The sequence below is a fragment of the Amyelois transitella genome, chromosome 12 (assembly GCF_032362555.1).
Source record: "Amyelois transitella isolate CPQ chromosome 12, ilAmyTran1.1, whole genome shotgun sequence".
NCBI classification, from domain to species: Eukaryota; Metazoa; Arthropoda; class Insecta; order Lepidoptera; family Pyralidae; genus Amyelois; species Amyelois transitella.
The window spans coordinates 7304595-7321856 of record NC_083515.1 but is presented as its reverse complement, the minus strand read 5'-3'; the positions used below and the strand labels follow the sequence as shown (position 1 = coordinate 7321856).

Below are 17262 nucleotides of genomic sequence, written 5' to 3'. Positions count from 1 at the left end.
GGAAACACTAAATTATGAAGAAAAGGAACGGACGAAACGCAACCAGGGCTTGAATAACCGTTAAAAAATTTACGTTGTTTTAAAAAAAATAACCGTTATAGACATGATAATGGTAAGGCAATCTTGTAACGTTATATAAGGATATTAATTACGTTATATATGATTACCAATTAACGTGTATTCGTTATACACCAATTAACTTTATAAATATCGATACCAAAGCGTTGTTGTCTATCTGTGCCGCGCGCGCATCCCTTGCGTTCCTATTAATTAAAGTGTCTCAACGATACGTCTTACCGTAAATTTACTGGTAACGTTATATGCGCATAACAGTAAATTAAGCCAAAAATATCGTTACCCAGCATAACGGTACTAAATTTATAATGGTTGGTAACCCTGTTTGGCAGTAAATACAATACCAATTTTTTAACGTTATTTCAAGCCTTTGTTTTTCTTGTGGTTTTCCACGTTTTTCCATTTAAATCCAACTTGGATATCAACGAAACATCATAAACTCTGTGTTTTGAAGTTTTTTCAAACTCAAAATATTTATTTTTTTAATTTAGTTAGAATGACCAACCAGTACAGAATGTAGGATGAGACTTAAGGAAGGAGCTACAGATATTTCTTAAGTATATTAAAACAGCAGATATTGTGCAAAAATATTGTAATAATATAATTTTAAACAAACTGAAGTTCATGTTACATTACAAATATATAATTTCATATCACTAAACAGTCATTATCTAAAAATTACATCTAACTTAATTATACTTAAACAGGTAAAAGGCACTCATCCTTGTTTTTTTGCACATTGCACTCATAATTACATGAACTACGGCAAAGAATGTAAAGGCAAAATACCAAAATTATCAGAATTAAGATTTTTATACAACCAAAAATATATGTATAAACATAAATAAACAATTTACTCACATATAGCACTTTAAAACAAAATAACTACTGCAAAGGTACTTAATGAGTGTTGGTCCTTCTCTGCTTAAATTCTGGCCTATATATTTTTAGAAATATAGTGTTCCGTAGCTCATGCATACTGTAGCAATGTAGTAGATATTATTATCAGCAGGTCTCGTTTCAAAATTATTATATACAAACAAAATACATCAGCTAATACCACAAACTATGAAAACCTTATATTACTGTATAATTATTATATCAATCAGTCAGAAAATACAAACACAGAACAGTACATATGCTTAACTGCAATATATAGATACATATTATATATATTTACAAATTTAATTCTCCATAAGGCACCAAGAGAGTGAGCAATCACCTCAATTTTCTCCACTGATGGTACCTTTATAAACAATGAATATAATTTAAATTTTATTATGACATGGAAATGTTCCTAGGCTGCCCATTAGATTTTTTATCAAGATTAGGCATCATTAAAAGTGTTATTTTCGTTGTATATAAATAATTATATGAAGAGGCCCTCTGGTGAACACATTCGCTAGAAGATATGATTGAAAATAAATTTCAGAAAACCAAATTGGTTTGAAGATATATATTAAACTAATGTATCTTGTAAAATACACTGAATACTTGTGTTTTGTACTGAACATGTAAATAGTTGAAAAACATATTACAAAAATAAGGTACAACATCTTATATTATGACATTTTAGGTAATTCTAGATATGTTTACAAAATGAAATTGGCATGAGAAATATTTACGGAAGCCCTATAATATTATATGGAAAATATAATTCACTGGAATAAAAAAGAAACAGATTTTTTTGCGCGACAAAACGGTAATAGATGGGATTTATACATAGGTTTCATATATTAATATAGTCATAAAATGTAAAAATGTTTTCGGGTTAAAATTTTGTCCATAGAATACAATCAATAATTTTATAACTACATATGTTATTTTTGTCGCTGCGATGCAATTAATTTCGATACACACCTCGTGTAGAAGATAAAATGAAAAACAAACTAATTTACGTACAGTATGTCCATACAAAACATGCCACCCCAATACGAAGGTGGTTTACCTTTTTATGCGGCCTCGGCTCACTGTACATACACTTCTTTAACAATTGCATTCCGCAGTATATCTTATAAAATAACTAGCTTTGAACATGGAATTAGGCCAAAACAAATAACACACACTCCAGTTATACAATGTTAACTTAAATTCTAGGAATATGCGAAATATTTGAGCATAATGCACAAAGCCAATTTAAATAACCAGTTACTTTTTTAAAAGCAATGTGCTGTCGTTACAATATCTGGCCCAGACAACGGCTGGCACTATATAGTATAAAAATATAACTATCAGAAAAGAATATCATACAAAGTTAATAATTTTGTCATGTGGCTTCATTCCGTTATATCCATCAGTCTCATAACCATTGCGGGACTAGTTACCACCATGCCAATTCGCCACTTACAACCAAACAAATAATAAATTATTAAATAAAGATCAAACTTTCAAAAGCTGCACGCTATTCCATGAAATAAATTTGCAAGGTCATTTATCATTTAAAAAATATCAACGAGGTGTTTAAGTTTAAATATAATATAAAATCGATTACACTATATAAATATACATACAAATTGTAAATAAAACTTTACTATAAGATTAGCGATTACATTACGGCGAAACAATTCCGTAAATTCGTATCTATATTTTTTACATCTATCACTTCTAGTATCTGTAATATATCGAGCATCATAGTAATCGAATGATAATGAACACAACCATTTTCCTGACGAGTCAAAATTGTATCATTCGACAGCGAACCCTGCCGTTTCGAGGACGGCCTGTTTGAGTTTGTCATGCAGCCGTTCCTTGCTGGGGTAAGGCGGTAAGTCGAGACGGTTGAAGCAAGTGTGAGCTTTGGGAAGGGAATCCGGCGAGGCGTCAGCTACCAGGTGGAGAGTGAACAATCTAGGAGCTGCTGCGCCAGTGGAGCCTTGTAGTGCGCGGAAGCCAGCCAACGGCACTCGCCTAGACCCGGTCACGAACTGTAGTAATCTGGAGCGCATTTCCGCGTCGAACTCCTCGACTATCTCCCAGAACCAGCCCACTATAGGTGCATCCGGGGTCACGTGTTTCAATCGCGTGTGTCGCTTCCAATCTGCGGGGTCTAAATCGGCTCGTCCTCCGAGTAGTGGTTGTAGATCGCGTGGTGATAGGGATTTGAGTAGTTGCGGGGGTATGATGTCTTCGAGGCCTCGTTTCAAAGCTAGCCACTGCCGCTCGGCTCCGCGGGTGAATCGATGCGCGACATACAGACGGACATACTCACGCTTGTTGTCGTCGCTGACGGCTTCGTTGGCGCCGCCCGGCCGCAGCTCCACGCTCCGAACAGCGCCGAACGATGAGCACTCTACAGAGAATGTCGTGTCGATTACCCCCGCTATGTTGTTCTCTCTGAAATTTGGTAAATATTTGGTTATGTGTGGAATTCCTAGTCGTAAACATGAACATACTCGTAGTAATTGCAGTTTTGCAAGGAACAAATAACTTACATCATCCAAGACAGCGATCTGTGAAGCTACTAGCAGTTGCTTGTAGAAGGGGGCAGGGACCTATAATACTTCGTCTTTCAATGCTGGTGTGTAAAAGAAAAAACAACAACTTACAGCATCCAAGACAGCGATCTATGAAGCTCTGGGTCCACGTCTCTTATGTCTCGTAGAGTGATGGTGCGGCCTAGCAGTTGTTTGTAGAAGGGCGCAGTGAAAGCTGCGTCAAGTTGATGGCCGTGGAACAATGCTACGCCTAGTATTCGACCAGCAAAGTGGAAGTACGATAGGTGCTCAGGGTTAACCTGGAATTTAGAATCAATCATTATTTATAATTAGGCCTTTCGTTTATACTAACTTGCTCCCAGCTATTTATTATAACAGGGACGAATATTTTTTTAACATCATTGATCTGAAGCGCAAATTTATTATCTAACATGCTGGCAGTTTGAAATAATCCGTACTGTGGGTTCTCTACCCAATAGATGGAACCACTTGCACGCCATGCAACCTTAATCCAAGGCCTTCTTTGATGCGGAACTTAACTTGCAGCAAAAAAGTACATTTGCTTATGTATAATAAATAAACTCTTACCCCAGAATCAGCATTGATCTGCAGCGCGTATCTGTCATCTCCCGCATTGGCGTACTGAAACAACCCATACTGTGGGTTGAACAGTTCTCTGCCTAATAGATGGAGCCACTCTCGGGCCACGCCGCCGTAGTCCAGGCCTTCTTCTCCGCGGAATTTTACGAGCAACCGCTTGCGGAGCTCTTTCGAACGTAATTTCATCACGAGCCGGTACGATTCTTCAAGTACTTCGTTACGTGATACCTGGAATAGTTTTATTTATATTTATTCGCCATCCAATTGAAGTAGCCTTCCGGTCTTTTTCGACTGTGAGCTCTGGCTATCCAGTAAGGAATAAATGCATTTGTGTAGTTATAAGACAGGTATCAGGTACAAATTACCCTTTATGTACATTAGTTATAAACCTGTATATTGAGGCAAAATGTAACAAAGATCTTCAGTGGGAATTCCCAGAAAAAAGTAGCCTATGTTATCAAATCGAACTAACTATTAACAGTTTTGAGTTTATTTATAACAAGATAACAAAGCAAATAGGTACTTATTTAGCTATTTATTGTATTAGTTTGAATTAGTGAATACACCCCACCTCTATCCTACAGTGTCCAGTTTGCGGCTGTAAAGCCTGTAATTCCGCCCTGAGAGCCCTAGCTTTTGCCGCCAAGTCTCGTTTATACTTCGGCAAAGTCTCGGGCTCCGAAGGCTCCACCGGAGTCGTCTGCGCAGGAGTCGGCGCCGCGGAGGAATTCGTCTCGGTGTTTGTTTGCTGAAATTTTATGTTATGTAAGTATTGGGAAGGAAATGTAATGATATGTGTAATGGTATCGGCAATCAGATTTGGTTTTTTACATACACGCAATCTGTGTTTTTGTTTTAATTTTCTTTGTAATTGATTGCGTATCAAGAAACAAACAGAGACATCATTATCTTAGTTTATTTGCCGAGAAATTGAAGCGAAAAAGTTTCCAATTTGATTAGGGGTGGTTTTCTTTATCACAATGTGAAATTTGGTAGATTTGGTAAATAGGAAAGATTATTTTCAAAAAATTTCAAGTAGTGTTCTAGAAACTATAATATTAAATGAATAAAAAATCTACATATACCGTACTCACTTGTACGAATCTAGCGGAAAGCGCCAATCTCGGATCCGTAAACTGCGTAGTCCTATTATTGTGGTCCACAAAGTAGGGTCTGCCCGAAGGTGCGTGCCTCATCTCCCAGCCCGGGGGCAGCGGCCCGGCCGCCGCCGCGCAGTGCCGCATGTGCTGCGGCACGCGCGGGTCGTGCCACGTCGACGAGCCAGTTACCAGGTTGTAGAAGTACACTTGCCCTTGGGTTGTTGTGCGCATTTCTGGAAGAGGGTTAACATCTTTTTGCATAAAATATTAATTAAAGAACATGACACGAGAAATGGAGATATATTCATGATCCACCTGGCAGTAGTCCCAATTAAGTCACTTTCTAAGGTGGATGAGTCAAGTCGTAAACTGCAGCCTGTCCTCAGTTACCATGTCATCTGTTAGGGGAGAATCTATAACACAGCATATATCATGACAAGGAATAAATAAACTTCTACCTCCTGGTGTTAGTTCAGGTTACGTTTTCCCCTCTCTGAAGAAGAACCTGCGGTGCGCTTTTGACCATGACACGGGATTGGGTAAGAAATGCAATTTTTCAATTATTTCAGTAGTTCAAAAAATGGACTATGGACTAGAATTTCTCACCATATCCGGGAGGCAGGTCCGTGGCAGCTATCGGAGTGGCCGGAGACGCGGGGGTCGATGGTGTAGAGGGCGTGGACGGTGACGTCGCAGTGGGCGCTTGACGCGAACGGACCGCCGTTTGAGGCTGGGGCTCGGGCCTGTGGACAATGCAATACATACTGATATTATAAAGAGAAAAGATTTGTATTTTTTTTTATTGTGGCGAAAATGTGGCACACTTAATTTACATATCTTCATCTCTTATAGGGATAAAGAGGTAAGAAAATAATCACAAGCCTAGTTTGGTTTAGCTAAACTCAAAAGCCATAACTACATTGGTAAAATATTGGTTGTATATGGTGTGGATAGTATGTTGAAGAGTTAATACAAACCTCAAAGAGATAGAAGTGGCGTGGTTGACATCGGGGTCAGAAACTGGCGAGGATGGTGACGCTGGTGAGGTAGAGGGCGAGGCAGCGGGCGTCCCACCGTTGGGAGTGGGCGACTGCGCCACGGTAGCATCTGTGGGACGCTCCCATTGCGTCCGACGAGAAACGTGGTTCACATAATATGGCCTGGGGAATGACAGCTATATTTTACAAAGAATTACATAGTCACAATACAACATTCTAGTTTATACCTAAGGTACAAACTGAATATACCATGTTATTAATATTTATAAATTTATTAAATTAAAAATTTATTAAATTAAATAATAATACTAATATTATAAAGAGGAAAGGGGTGAGTTGTATGTGAAGGCAGGTACTGGTTGAAGTGGGCTAGTCGAATGGATACACAGCACAAGTTCAAAAGTTATTAGTATTAGGGTTAATTAACTGATGTGCTTTTGGTGATTTTCGAAAGAACATATTTTGCTTGCGGAATCTCAGTATACAAAAAAGGGAATAAAAGAATGTTCCCAGGGGATATTTTATGAACAACGTACTAAGTTAAACCACTGAAAAGCTTTTTAATTTAATTATATGTAGAAATCAATGAAATACATACCTGCCGGTTGGCGTGAATCTTTCCTCCCAATATTGTGGTAGTGGACTCTGATTATTATTATTAAGTGGGGGATCCCTCGAGGAGCGGACATCTCCTGCTGGCCCCACCACAGCTAGTGGGGAGCCTTCGCCGGCTGCTGATGCTGGCTCGCCTCGGGCTCCGTCGCGGGACAACAACGACACTATCACTTGGCCCCTCACGCCGCAAGTCTCGCCTGAACCATCCTCACAAAGTTCTAGACATTGATCTGAAAATAAAAATTTGTATTTGTAATATCAAAACTAACCTAATAAATTTAATGTGGAAATAATAGAATTCATTCTAATTCAAGAAAGATTTGTTTAGCATTTAAGACAAAAATCTTCAACATAGGACTCAATTTCATTTGTATTGTGTGCATTTAAGGTTTATTACCATTCACATAAAATCAAATTTACTTACATCCAGTATCTTTTAGCTTGTGCACAGTTGAGGGTTGTATTCTTACACAGCCCAGAAAACCAGATCCTTGTCTTTTATGTATTTTCCGCTGATTCCAAACACTGAAAAAATTAAATTAGTTTTTATTTTCCCCATTAACAAAGAGAACATACCTTTAATTATTACAATAAAGCAGGAACATACTCTGTTTTAAAATAGACTTTTCGGTGTCTGGATGACTGTATAGATCCTGGTAATTTTAAGCAAGTCATTTTTTGTTATTCCTTACAAATACAAAATAGAGTATTCTTTTGTAAGGAAGATGTTGAAAAGTTAGTATTTTGCATGTGGTTTTTCCAGTCTGATTACATTGATGTTTAACAAATTATGCTGATATTTTATTACTTTAGACTTATGAGCTTACATCTGGGCTAAAGGCTCATATTTAAAATTCATAAGAAAGTTTTATAAACATACCTAATTGTAATTCCGTCACCCTTATTAAGGTACAGGTCATAATGTGTATTCCATTTTGGATCAAGAGTAGCTTTCACTGCATTTGTTGAATATACTTGTCCACTGCCATCAACTGTGATTTTAGCAAAAGGATCTGGCAAACCTGAATAGCAAAATTTTTTTTTTTTTAATATTAAGACAAACTCCTTGAATGATACTTTTTAAGCAGTATATGTTATTTATTATACACCAAAAACTTGGATAATTTGTGTATTATAAAATAGACATATTGCTAGTTCCTACAAGAACAGAATATTAGTACATTGAAAATAAAGAACATGGACAAATCAAACCCAGGTTTAGTATTGTGTTCTCATTCTCCCGTCTTTGTGTTTTCCCCGTTGCACTCTTCCTTCTTTTTGATGTCCACTTGCTTCCAGACTTGTGTATTAAGATGCAAACTTTACAATAATGTTATACTCTCAAATATAAAAAATCTTAGGTAAAAAAAAAAGAAGTTACTTCATCACAAACTGACTTGAGGCGTTGTGATTAGCATGTGAGCACACTACCAATGAGACACGGGTATTTTCACACTGCACAGAAGTGCATTTTTTATATTATGGGTATTTTGGGAAAATAAATGCTAGCCTTTGTAGCGCTTAGTCAGTAGTGTACTATAAAGGGTTCATGAGTCAAGAGTAACAAGCAAGAGCCTTTTTTAAGTTCAGATTTTAGACAACTTGAACTTTAATTCACCACATTTGTGTCCAGAACACCAGTCTCACAAGCGTCTTTACTATAATGCTTTTAAGTTGGTCACACATATGTATAAGTTTCCAAGGAACCTTGAAATAGTCCTTCATATAGATTTATAGAGATAAGATTTAGACGTATGGCAAACTTACGAAAAAGATCTCGCCGCACCAAATTTCTTGCGCAAAGAACTAGAAAGAAAATACATAGGATTAGGGAGATTGTACGATGTATACTTTAGTAGTAGTATTCACAAATTCTCGCTTAGTAAAATCTTACTTGTCAATCTAATTTTTTGAGCTCCGTATTTACGATTCGACACTGGCGTCGACATTTTGATATTATTTTAGAGCTAATCATCACAAAACACCACAATTTCTTACAAATAACACATTTCCTGCGTACAGTAAAGGAAACTTCAATCAAGCCACCATTTTTATCTAACTGAATGAATGAAAATATGAAAACGAATGACTGTGGAATGATTGAAAGTATCTCTCTCGGCACAAACATGGCACAGGCACAAACCATGGTCAAATTACAATTAAATGTGAAATAAAAAAATATAAATTATTATTTAATTTAACAATAATAAATAGATCAAATATATATTCTAAAGCTTCTAAACCAATTTGAAAGAGACCGAGAAATTTTTCAGCTTCCCTGTGTTTTTTATATTTCCACTATAATGCTTGTTCTAAGGAAGAATGTAAAAAAAAATGTGAAGTGAATGTATGTCAATGTCAGCTGGTGCGATCCGAGTTAATGTTTGACATTCATGACATTGACAGAAAACAAAAAAATGTAAACAAAACATGTAAAGTAAACCCAAGATGTAAACAAAGATTATTTTGTGGACAAAGCACAGTAAAGTTTAGTTTAAATATATATTGTGTAATTTAGATAACAAAGACTATAAAAGATATCTTAATTATATTATCATTTAGAATTACCAAAGTGCACCATACTATCTATATTAACTTTTTTTACCAACATTGTTTAACTTGTCTACTTTTACAGATTTTAGTTTTACCCTTTCAATATTATTTTCCACCCTGGGCAAGTATGTTTCACATCACAGTCAAACTTATTTCAGTGTAGTTGATTGAATTTCAACCAAACCAATTGAAGTGTATCTTTTGTAGTGGTTAAGTTTAAGTGGTTTGAATATGGTTCGATTCCCATTGATTATGCATCAATAAATACAATTTCAATGTGTAAAACCACAAATCGTATTATTATGCTCAGCCAGAGTAAAACCACAAAGCGCCATTATTCCCGATCCCGCAGGTATTTCATGAAATCGTCCATTAGTGCACCCCAAGACCCATATTGATATCACTGTCAATCAATCAATGCTGCAATCTAGTTTGTTCTGCTGCTTCTTCTACACATGGGCTTTGAAAGTGGTAGTAGATATAATTAGATTTAAGTTATGTGACGTCAATAAATGTTACCTTGTATCCAATTTTGAAAATAAATCTTTTCTATAAAGTACATACTTGTGTAAATAAATTACAAACCAAATTTCAAGTCTCTAGACATAGCAGTTTAGGCTAAGCATTGATATGTCAGTCAGCCATTCATTTTCTTCTTTAATGTATTTAGATTTATTTATGAAAACATACAACAAAAACATAGACTTAAGAAAAGTTTTTGTTTATGTACTCTATGTTACTTATTTCAGAAGACAAAGAGTGCCGGCCTTACTATGATGAAGCCCATAATTATTGTTCATGGTGGCGCTGGAGATATTCCCTCAAGCAGAGTAAAGGGAAAGTTAGATGGATCTAAAGCAGCTGCAAGAGCTGGTTACGAAATCCTGCTAAAAGGTGGAACTGCTTTAGATGCTGTGGAAGCTGCTGTGGTCTCTATGGAAAAAGATGAAAATTTCAATGCAGGTAAGTGTTATCTGCTGAACAACAGAATCAAAATTTTTCTTCAAATATTGAAATACTTTTCAAGACTATTGGCTCTGTCCACCTTGCACCTGTATGTATTGTAGAAATCGAAATAAATACTATGGAGGTAATAGTTTTAAGAAAGTACCTACAATGTAAATAGTAACACCTAGGTTCGCCACAATATCACTGCTAGGTAAAAATCACCCCAGTGAAATAAAACCTAATTTAAGCTAGCTTACTGCTTGGCAAATCAAACTTGAATTGTGACCCTGGTAAAAACGGTACCCTATTAGTAATCTGTCTGTCTGTCATTAGACTGTATCTCTTAAACACTGATAGTTAGATAGCTGAATTTTTTTACTAATGATCTATTTCCATTGCCACTATAACAACATACATACATACATAAAATCACGCCTCTTTCCCGGAGGGGTAGGCAGAGACTACCTCTTTCCACTTGCCACGATCTCTGCATACTTCTTTCGCTTCGTCCACATTCATAACTCTCTTCATACAAGCTCGGCGGTTTCGGGTACTTTTGACCTGACCCTTTACCAGGACGTCCTTAATTTGATCAAGATACGTTCGTCTAGGTCTTCCCACTCCGACCTTTCCCTCCACACTCTCCTTGTATATCTGCTTAGTCAACCTACTTTCATTCATCCTCTCCACATGACCGAACCATCTTAACATACCCTTTTCTATTCCTGTAACTACATCTTCTTTCACATCACAACATTCCCTTATCACGCTGTTCCTTATCCTGTCACTCAATTTCACACCCATCATACTCCTTAACGCTCTCATTTCCACTGCATTTAATCTGCTTTCATGCTTCTTTTGCCATACCCAACTTTCACTCCCATACATTAATGTCGGGACCAACACGCCCCTGTGCACAGCCAGTCGAGCCTTTTTGGATAGTTTCTGACTGCTCATAAAGGCATGCAAAGCTCCATTCACCATGTTCCCCGCGTTCACTCTCCTTTCAATATCACTATCATACTTGCCATCTGATGTAAACTTTGATCCTAGATATACAAACTCTTTCACTTGCTCCACTTTTTCTCCTCCAATCAAAATATTACATGCTGTCATTTCTTTCTCCATTTCAAAAACCAGTGTTTTAGTTTTCCTTACGTTCACTTTCATTCCTTTCTCTTTTAAAGCTTCATGCATACAGTTTACCATCTCCTGTAACTCCTCCGCTGATGACGCCAGTAAAACCTGATCGTCGGCATAGAGCAGACATTTGACGAGTAACTCATTCATCCTTAATCCACTTTTAGACTCTTTCAAATCTGTCAAACAGCTATCCATAAATAGGTTGAACAGCCACGGTGACGCAACACATCCTTGCCTAACGCCTTTCTCAATCTTAAACCACTCAGTGTGCGCTCCGTTTATCCTGACACAAGCACTCGAATCCTCATATAAGGATTTCAGTGCTCGTATTAAGAGACTGCTCACCCCATGCATAGAAAGTGCTGACCACAATTCATTCCTCTCAACTCTGTCATAGGCCTTTTCCAGATCTACGAATGTGCAATAGACTTTTTGACTCTTGGCCAAAAACTTTTCGGCTATGCACCGCAAGGAAAAGACCTGATCAGTACATCCCATTCCCTTTCGAAATCCCGCTTGAGCATCCCATATTTTGTCATCAGTTTCATTCCTGACTCTATTAATCAATACCTTAGCATACAATTTGCCGACGACGCTAAGCAGGCTTATACCACGATAATTTTTGCAGTCCAGCTGTGACCCTTTTCCTTTGTAAAGTGGCACGATAACAGCCTTACACCAATCTTTTGGTACTCGGCCGCTTCTCCAACACAAATTGAAAAGGCAGTACAACTGACTAGCTACTACGCCTTTTCCTGCTTTAAGCATCTCGACCGACACTCTATCACACCCAGCAGCCTTTCCCGCTTTCATACTCTTAAGTGCTTCCACAATTTCGAACATTTCAATTTCGCCTTCCATCTCATTCTCTTTTTCTTCGCTATAGCAGAAATCTTTCTTATTTCCTTCCTTTTTTCAAATAAACTTTCAAAATAGTCCTTCCATATCTTTAGTACACATTCTTCTCCTTTCACAACGCTGCCATCCTGGCATCTGATCCTAGTCAGCTCTCCGGTTATAGTATTTCCTCGGGCTGACCTTACGGATTTCCAGAATACTTTCAGATTTGGCTGAAAGTCTTCTGATAGCCTTTTATCAAAATCCTCTTTATACTCTTCTTTCTTTCTAATCACAGCTTTCTTAACCAAATCTTTCATTTTCTTATATTCCTTACGTGCTTCATTCACATCTTCATCTATAACCTCTTGCATTCTTAAGTTAGCTTTTGCTGCCAACAAATCCAGCCATGCTTTCTTCTTTAATCGCACAAGTTCTTGCACATCTTTACTCATCCACGCATTTTTGTGATTTTTTCCTTTCCTTCTCCTACTTACACCACACACTTCAACAGCTACTTTCACAATTCTTTCTTTAAATTCCTTCCATCCATCTTCAATATCGCTCATTTCATCTAAATCTTCAAATTCATCCTTCAGTCTATTAATATACTTCTTACCTACATCCATATCTTGCAAATTTTCTACTTTTACTCTTTCCAAAGCGCTGGTTTGCTCCCTTACCCTGTGCCGCCAGCGATTGAAGATACCCCTTATCCGGGATATCACCAGTAAATGGTCCGAGTCAATGCCAGCACCGCGATATGCACGGGTATCCAGCACTTTGTTCTTCAATCTTTCATCTACAATCACAAAGTCTATCATACTTTTTAAAATACCTTCCACTCTTGTGTAGGTGTGGATCTCTTTATGTTGAAACATTGAGTTCGACACAAAAAGATCCCACTCTAGACAAATTTCTAATACACTTCTTCCATTATCATTCACCTTTTCGTCACCAAACGCACCAAGCACCTTTTCATATCCATCACGCTTTACACCCACCCATCCATTAAAATCACCTAACATAATAATCTTCTCATTTGGCTTGGTAACTTTCAATACTTCTCTTACACTATTCCAGAACTCCTCGTTTTCGCTTTTTGCTGATGTTGTACCCCTCGAACCCACATCCCAAGGTGCATAAACACCTAGAACGAAGATCCGAGTGATTCCAACTTTCAGCCTAATCCATAGAAGACGAGGGCTGACACACTCATACTCATTCACGCACTCAGCCATTCGTGCAGAAAGAATTAGACCGACCCCTTGACAGCCTCGGCTGGTACGGGAAATTCCAGACCAATACGCCGTGTAAGGGCCGTGCTGCGTCGCGTCGCATCCTTTCCGCTTCGTTTCATTCACGCACAACACATCCAAACGTCTTTCATCCATCATCTGGCATACTTCCTCAATCTTATCCTTCATTCCTCCTCTTACATTCATCGTCGCAAAGCGGCTTTCAGCAGACCGCATACCGCTCCCGCCGGGAACGAGACGTGATGGGGTGCGGACACCATCGCCGCCATTTATATGCTTTTTAAGGTTCATAATGCGATTCCCACGAGACGCTAGGGAAAAATTTTGTCCGCCCCAGCAGAGCCCCGCATGCCAGGGTAAGGCTAGCCATTACCTGGGGGTCGCCCAACCCCATGGCGGAAGTGGCACGCTCGAGACTAGGCTCGCCCCTAGCCATGCATCCATCGGCGCGGCAGACCTTAGATTGGCAGGGATTTACATTAAAGAGGAATCCCAAGTCTATCCCTTAGTCGGCTCTTACGACATCCGTGGGAAAGAGATGGAGTGGTCCTATTCTTTTGTAATGGTGCCGGGAACCACACGGCAACTATAACAACAACTATTAAAAATTTAAAAGAAATATTAAGGGGTTTCACCATACATTGAACATGTTTCAAACTCAAACTTAGAAATATTTATTGCATCACTGTGTAGCCATGTGGATGGGAATACATTTAATAGTATCACCAGTTTGCCCCTTCGGAAATGCAACATTTTTATACATACATATATAAAATCACGCCTCTTTCCCGGAGGGGTAGGCAGATACTACCTCCACTTGCCACGGTCTCTGCATGCTTCCTTCGCTTCATCCTCATTCATAACTTTCTTCATGCAAGCTCGGCGGTATCGGGTACTTTTGACCTGACCCTTTACCAGGACATCCTTAATTTGATCAAGATACGTTCGTCTAGGTCTTCCCACTCCGACCTTTCCCTCCACAAGTCCGACTCGCTCTTGGTCGGTTTTTAAACTAACCCAAAATATTTTATAATGAATATTGGTGGTACCACATAACCATCTTTTAAGAAAACTATCCCTATTTCAGGATATGGTTCCGTACTGAATTTACGTGGGGAAGTAGAGATGGAGGCGAGCATAATGCGAGGCTCTGATCTTAATGTTGGAGCTGTTACGTTGGTGAAAGAGTTTTTACACCCAATAAGTATTGCACACAAAGTGCTCACTGACTCACCACATTCTTTATTAGGAGCAGAGGGAGCCAAGTTGTTTGCATTGGAAAAGGTACTTGTACTCTTATTTCACAAGTACAGCTAAATAAAATTATTCCTGTCTGAGCTAATCGAATCCACTTTTCATTATTATTACTTTTGTCCTATCTGATCCACTGTGAAATATTTTCTATACCGTTCTCTTTCCCTGTTCAGTGGGGAAAGGGAATTTTTAGTTTTTGTTGTGTTGTGATATAAGGTACTTGTTGGAATGTAAGCACTAAATTATATATACATATAGTGTAGAAGAATTCAGCTATATGGCTTCATGCGAGATTCAAATAGTGATAGGTTGCTAGCACATTTCCTACAAGAAGAATCCCAAGTTTATACCTTAATCGCCTTTCACGACATCTATGGGAGAAATATGACATACATACATACATATGGTCACGTCTATATCCCTTGCGGGGTCGACAGAGCCAACAGTCTGGAAAAGACTGAATGGCCTCGTTCAGCTATTTGGCTTAATGATAGAATTGAGATTCGAATAGTGACAGGTTGCTAGCCAATCGCCTAAAAAAGAATCCCAAGTTTGTGAGCCTATCCCTTAGTCGCCTTTTACGACATCCATGGGAAAGAAATGGAGTGATTCTATTCTTTTTTGTATTGGTACCGGGAACCACATGGCACTAAGAAATATGAAGTAGTTCAATTTTAAAGTGCTGGAAATCACACTGCAATTTTACCTTAAAAATTTTGATGACAATACATATTATAATACCTGCTTGATGACAATATATTTTATATTTCTAGGGATTTCCAACAGTCAAGCCAGAGTCTTTAATTAGTGAACACGCAAAGCAAGCTTTGAACAATTTCCTCAAACATGGAGATTTTGGAAGGACTGAAATAGGTGAAAAGGATGAGGTCTGGAGGAAATATAAAGTCTTCTTCTTTTTATATATTACTTCATTTAGTGCTAACTCTTGTTGGTGGAGATAAGTGGGGCTTCCAAAATGTTACAAAATTTTGAAATCTTAATTAAAATCTTTAATTAATTTGAAGAATATGAGAACATTTAGTGGTTAGGTACTAGACTTTTGTCCAGGGTTTGTGGTAATTTAGAAACAAAAGTAGCTCAGTGATTTCACCAAATTCGGGTTTAAAGAGTATTAATAAAAAAAATACTAATATTATCTTTTTATGAAATAAGTTTAGATAAATCTGTTGTAGGGTGGCGTGGGCACGGTTGGCGCCGTAGCCGTGGACGCTGCCGGCCACGTGGCGGTGGCCACCAGTACGGGCGGCATGAGCGGCAAGGCGGTCGGCCGCATCGGAGACACCCCGCAAATAGGAAGCGGCACGTATGCTGATGACCTTGTGGGCGGGGTGTCCACTACAGGTTCGTACAATACGTATCGGAGACCTTATCCTACACTCGAGAGCCAACGAAACGTGCGTAATAAAGTGCGCTGGCCTTGTTAAGAGGGAAACGAAGTTCAAGTTGCCATTTGTTCTCGCTTCGAATTGCAAACGCTCACACAGTATAATTTTTGATTACTTAACAAAAAAATTAAATCAGTGCATGAAATAAAAAAAATATATACCTACATATTTCACCAGTAATTCCGATTTGCTTCCAGGGCATGGTGAATCTATTCTAAAATACTGTTTGGCACATAGCATCATAAAGCTAATGGAAAGTGGAGTTGATGCACAAACTGCGACGAATAAAGCTGTAGAAGGTGAGAATACATACATAATAATATAATAAAATAGTATCTTACCAATGTCTGTTCATAGATCACAGTCACTCTTGTCACGTATTGAATGCGTTTTTAACTAATAATAAGTAATACTATAGGTTTAGTGAACTTTTACGGCGAACGAAATCGGGGCAAAAGCTAGTCTCTAATAAATTTACTAGGAAGGGATTGCTTTTCCTGTGTACCTATGTATTTCTAATTTAAACTTAGTAATTTTGGTTGTAATTAATCAACATTTTGAACCTAATAAAATAAAAAGCAACGTATATTTATTCAAACTTAGTAATTTTGGTTGTAATTAATCAACATGTTGAACCTAATAAAATAAAAAGCAACTTATATTTATTCTTCCAGGCATGACATCGCGTTTGAAGAACACTGCTGGTGCCATTACATTGTCCAAGGATGGCGAAGTTGGGGTCCATTTCAGTTCCCAAAGAATGTCCTGGGCGTATGTCAAGGACAATAAGACTGTCTATGGTATCAATCATAATGAGACCTTTGAAGAATCATATTGAGCTATATTATGTATAGCTATATTATATGTATAACAAAGTGGAAAAAATATTTAGACTGAAACAAGAAAGATTTTATATATTATTATTGAATTATTGAATATTATATTATTATTTTGTAAATACTTTCAATATATAAACAGAAAAATAATGAGCTGTTCATTATTGATTTATCCTTAATTTTCAGACTGCTTTAACAATATAG

The 17262-nt window shown here is 37.8% G+C and overlaps 2 protein-coding genes across 8 annotated transcripts; one reads left to right on the top strand and one right to left on the bottom strand.

Moving 5' to 3' along the window:
• Positions 1 to 652: 652 nt before the first annotated feature.
• On the bottom strand, positions 653 to 8882 carry LOC106142612 (E3 ubiquitin-protein ligase SMURF2). Its single transcript, XM_013344436.2, has 12 exons — positions 8717 to 8882; positions 8590 to 8628; positions 7703 to 7844; positions 7247 to 7347; positions 6806 to 7052; positions 6187 to 6369; positions 5816 to 5952; positions 5204 to 5442; positions 4681 to 4857; positions 4098 to 4337; positions 3621 to 3808; positions 653 to 3408 (listed from the first exon to the last, which is right to left on the bottom strand). The coding sequence occupies exons 1-12, from the start codon at positions 8769 to 8771 to the stop codon at positions 2760 to 2762; spliced, it is 2397 nt and encodes a 798-aa protein (XP_013199890.1). The 5' UTR covers positions 8772 to 8882; the 3' UTR covers positions 653 to 2759.
• A 382-nt stretch (positions 8883 to 9264) lies between these two features.
• LOC106142137 (probable isoaspartyl peptidase/L-asparaginase CG7860) lies at positions 9265 to 17208 on the top strand. 7 transcript variants are annotated; one of them, XM_060947056.1, is made up of 8 exons: positions 9265 to 9304; positions 9458 to 9500; positions 10125 to 10338; positions 14650 to 14846; positions 15590 to 15703; positions 16010 to 16178; positions 16420 to 16521; positions 16897 to 17208. In XM_060947056.1, the coding sequence occupies exons 3-8, from the start codon at positions 10149 to 10151 to the stop codon at positions 17058 to 17060; spliced, it is 936 nt and encodes a 311-aa protein (XP_060803039.1). In that variant the 5' UTR covers positions 9265 to 9304; positions 9458 to 9500; positions 10125 to 10148; the 3' UTR covers positions 17061 to 17208. The 7 variants fall into 7 exon arrangements, with proteins under 7 accessions (XP_060803039.1, XP_060803043.1, XP_060803040.1 ...); XM_060947057.1 differs by having other exon boundaries at positions 9292 to 9310; XM_060947060.1 differs by lacking the exon at positions 9458 to 9500 and having other exon boundaries at positions 9284 to 9304.
• The last annotated feature ends 54 nt before the right edge of the window (positions 17209 to 17262 follow it).

What these genes read in the sequence shown, in the direction of transcription:
- LOC106142137 (XM_060947056.1), top strand. Translation starts at nt 10,149, where the DNA reads ATGATGAAGCCCATAATTATTGTTCATGGTGGCGCTGGAGATATTCCC. An exon ending in AGATGAAAATTTCAATGCAG is followed by an intron (nt 10,339 to 14,649) that starts GTAAGTGTTATC and finishes TCCCTATTTCAG; the next exon opens with GATATGGTTCCGTACTGAAT. An exon ending in AAATAGGTGAAAAGGATGAG is followed by an intron (nt 15,704 to 16,009) that starts GTCTGGAGGAAA and finishes AATCTGTTGTAG; the next exon opens with GGTGGCGTGGGCACGGTTGG.
- LOC106142612 (XM_013344436.2), bottom strand. Translation starts at nt 8,771, where the DNA reads ATGTCGACGCCAGTGTCGAATCGTAAATACGGAGCTCAAAAAATTAGA. An exon ending in AGATTCACGCCAACCGGCAG is followed by an intron (nt 6,370 to 6,805) that starts GTATGTATTTCA and finishes GTCATTCCCCAG; the next exon opens with GCCATATTATGTGAACCACG. An exon ending in GGACCTGCCTCCCGGATATG is followed by an intron (nt 5,443 to 5,815) that starts GTGAGAAATTCT and finishes ACCCTCTTCCAG; the next exon opens with AAATGCGCACAACAACCCAA.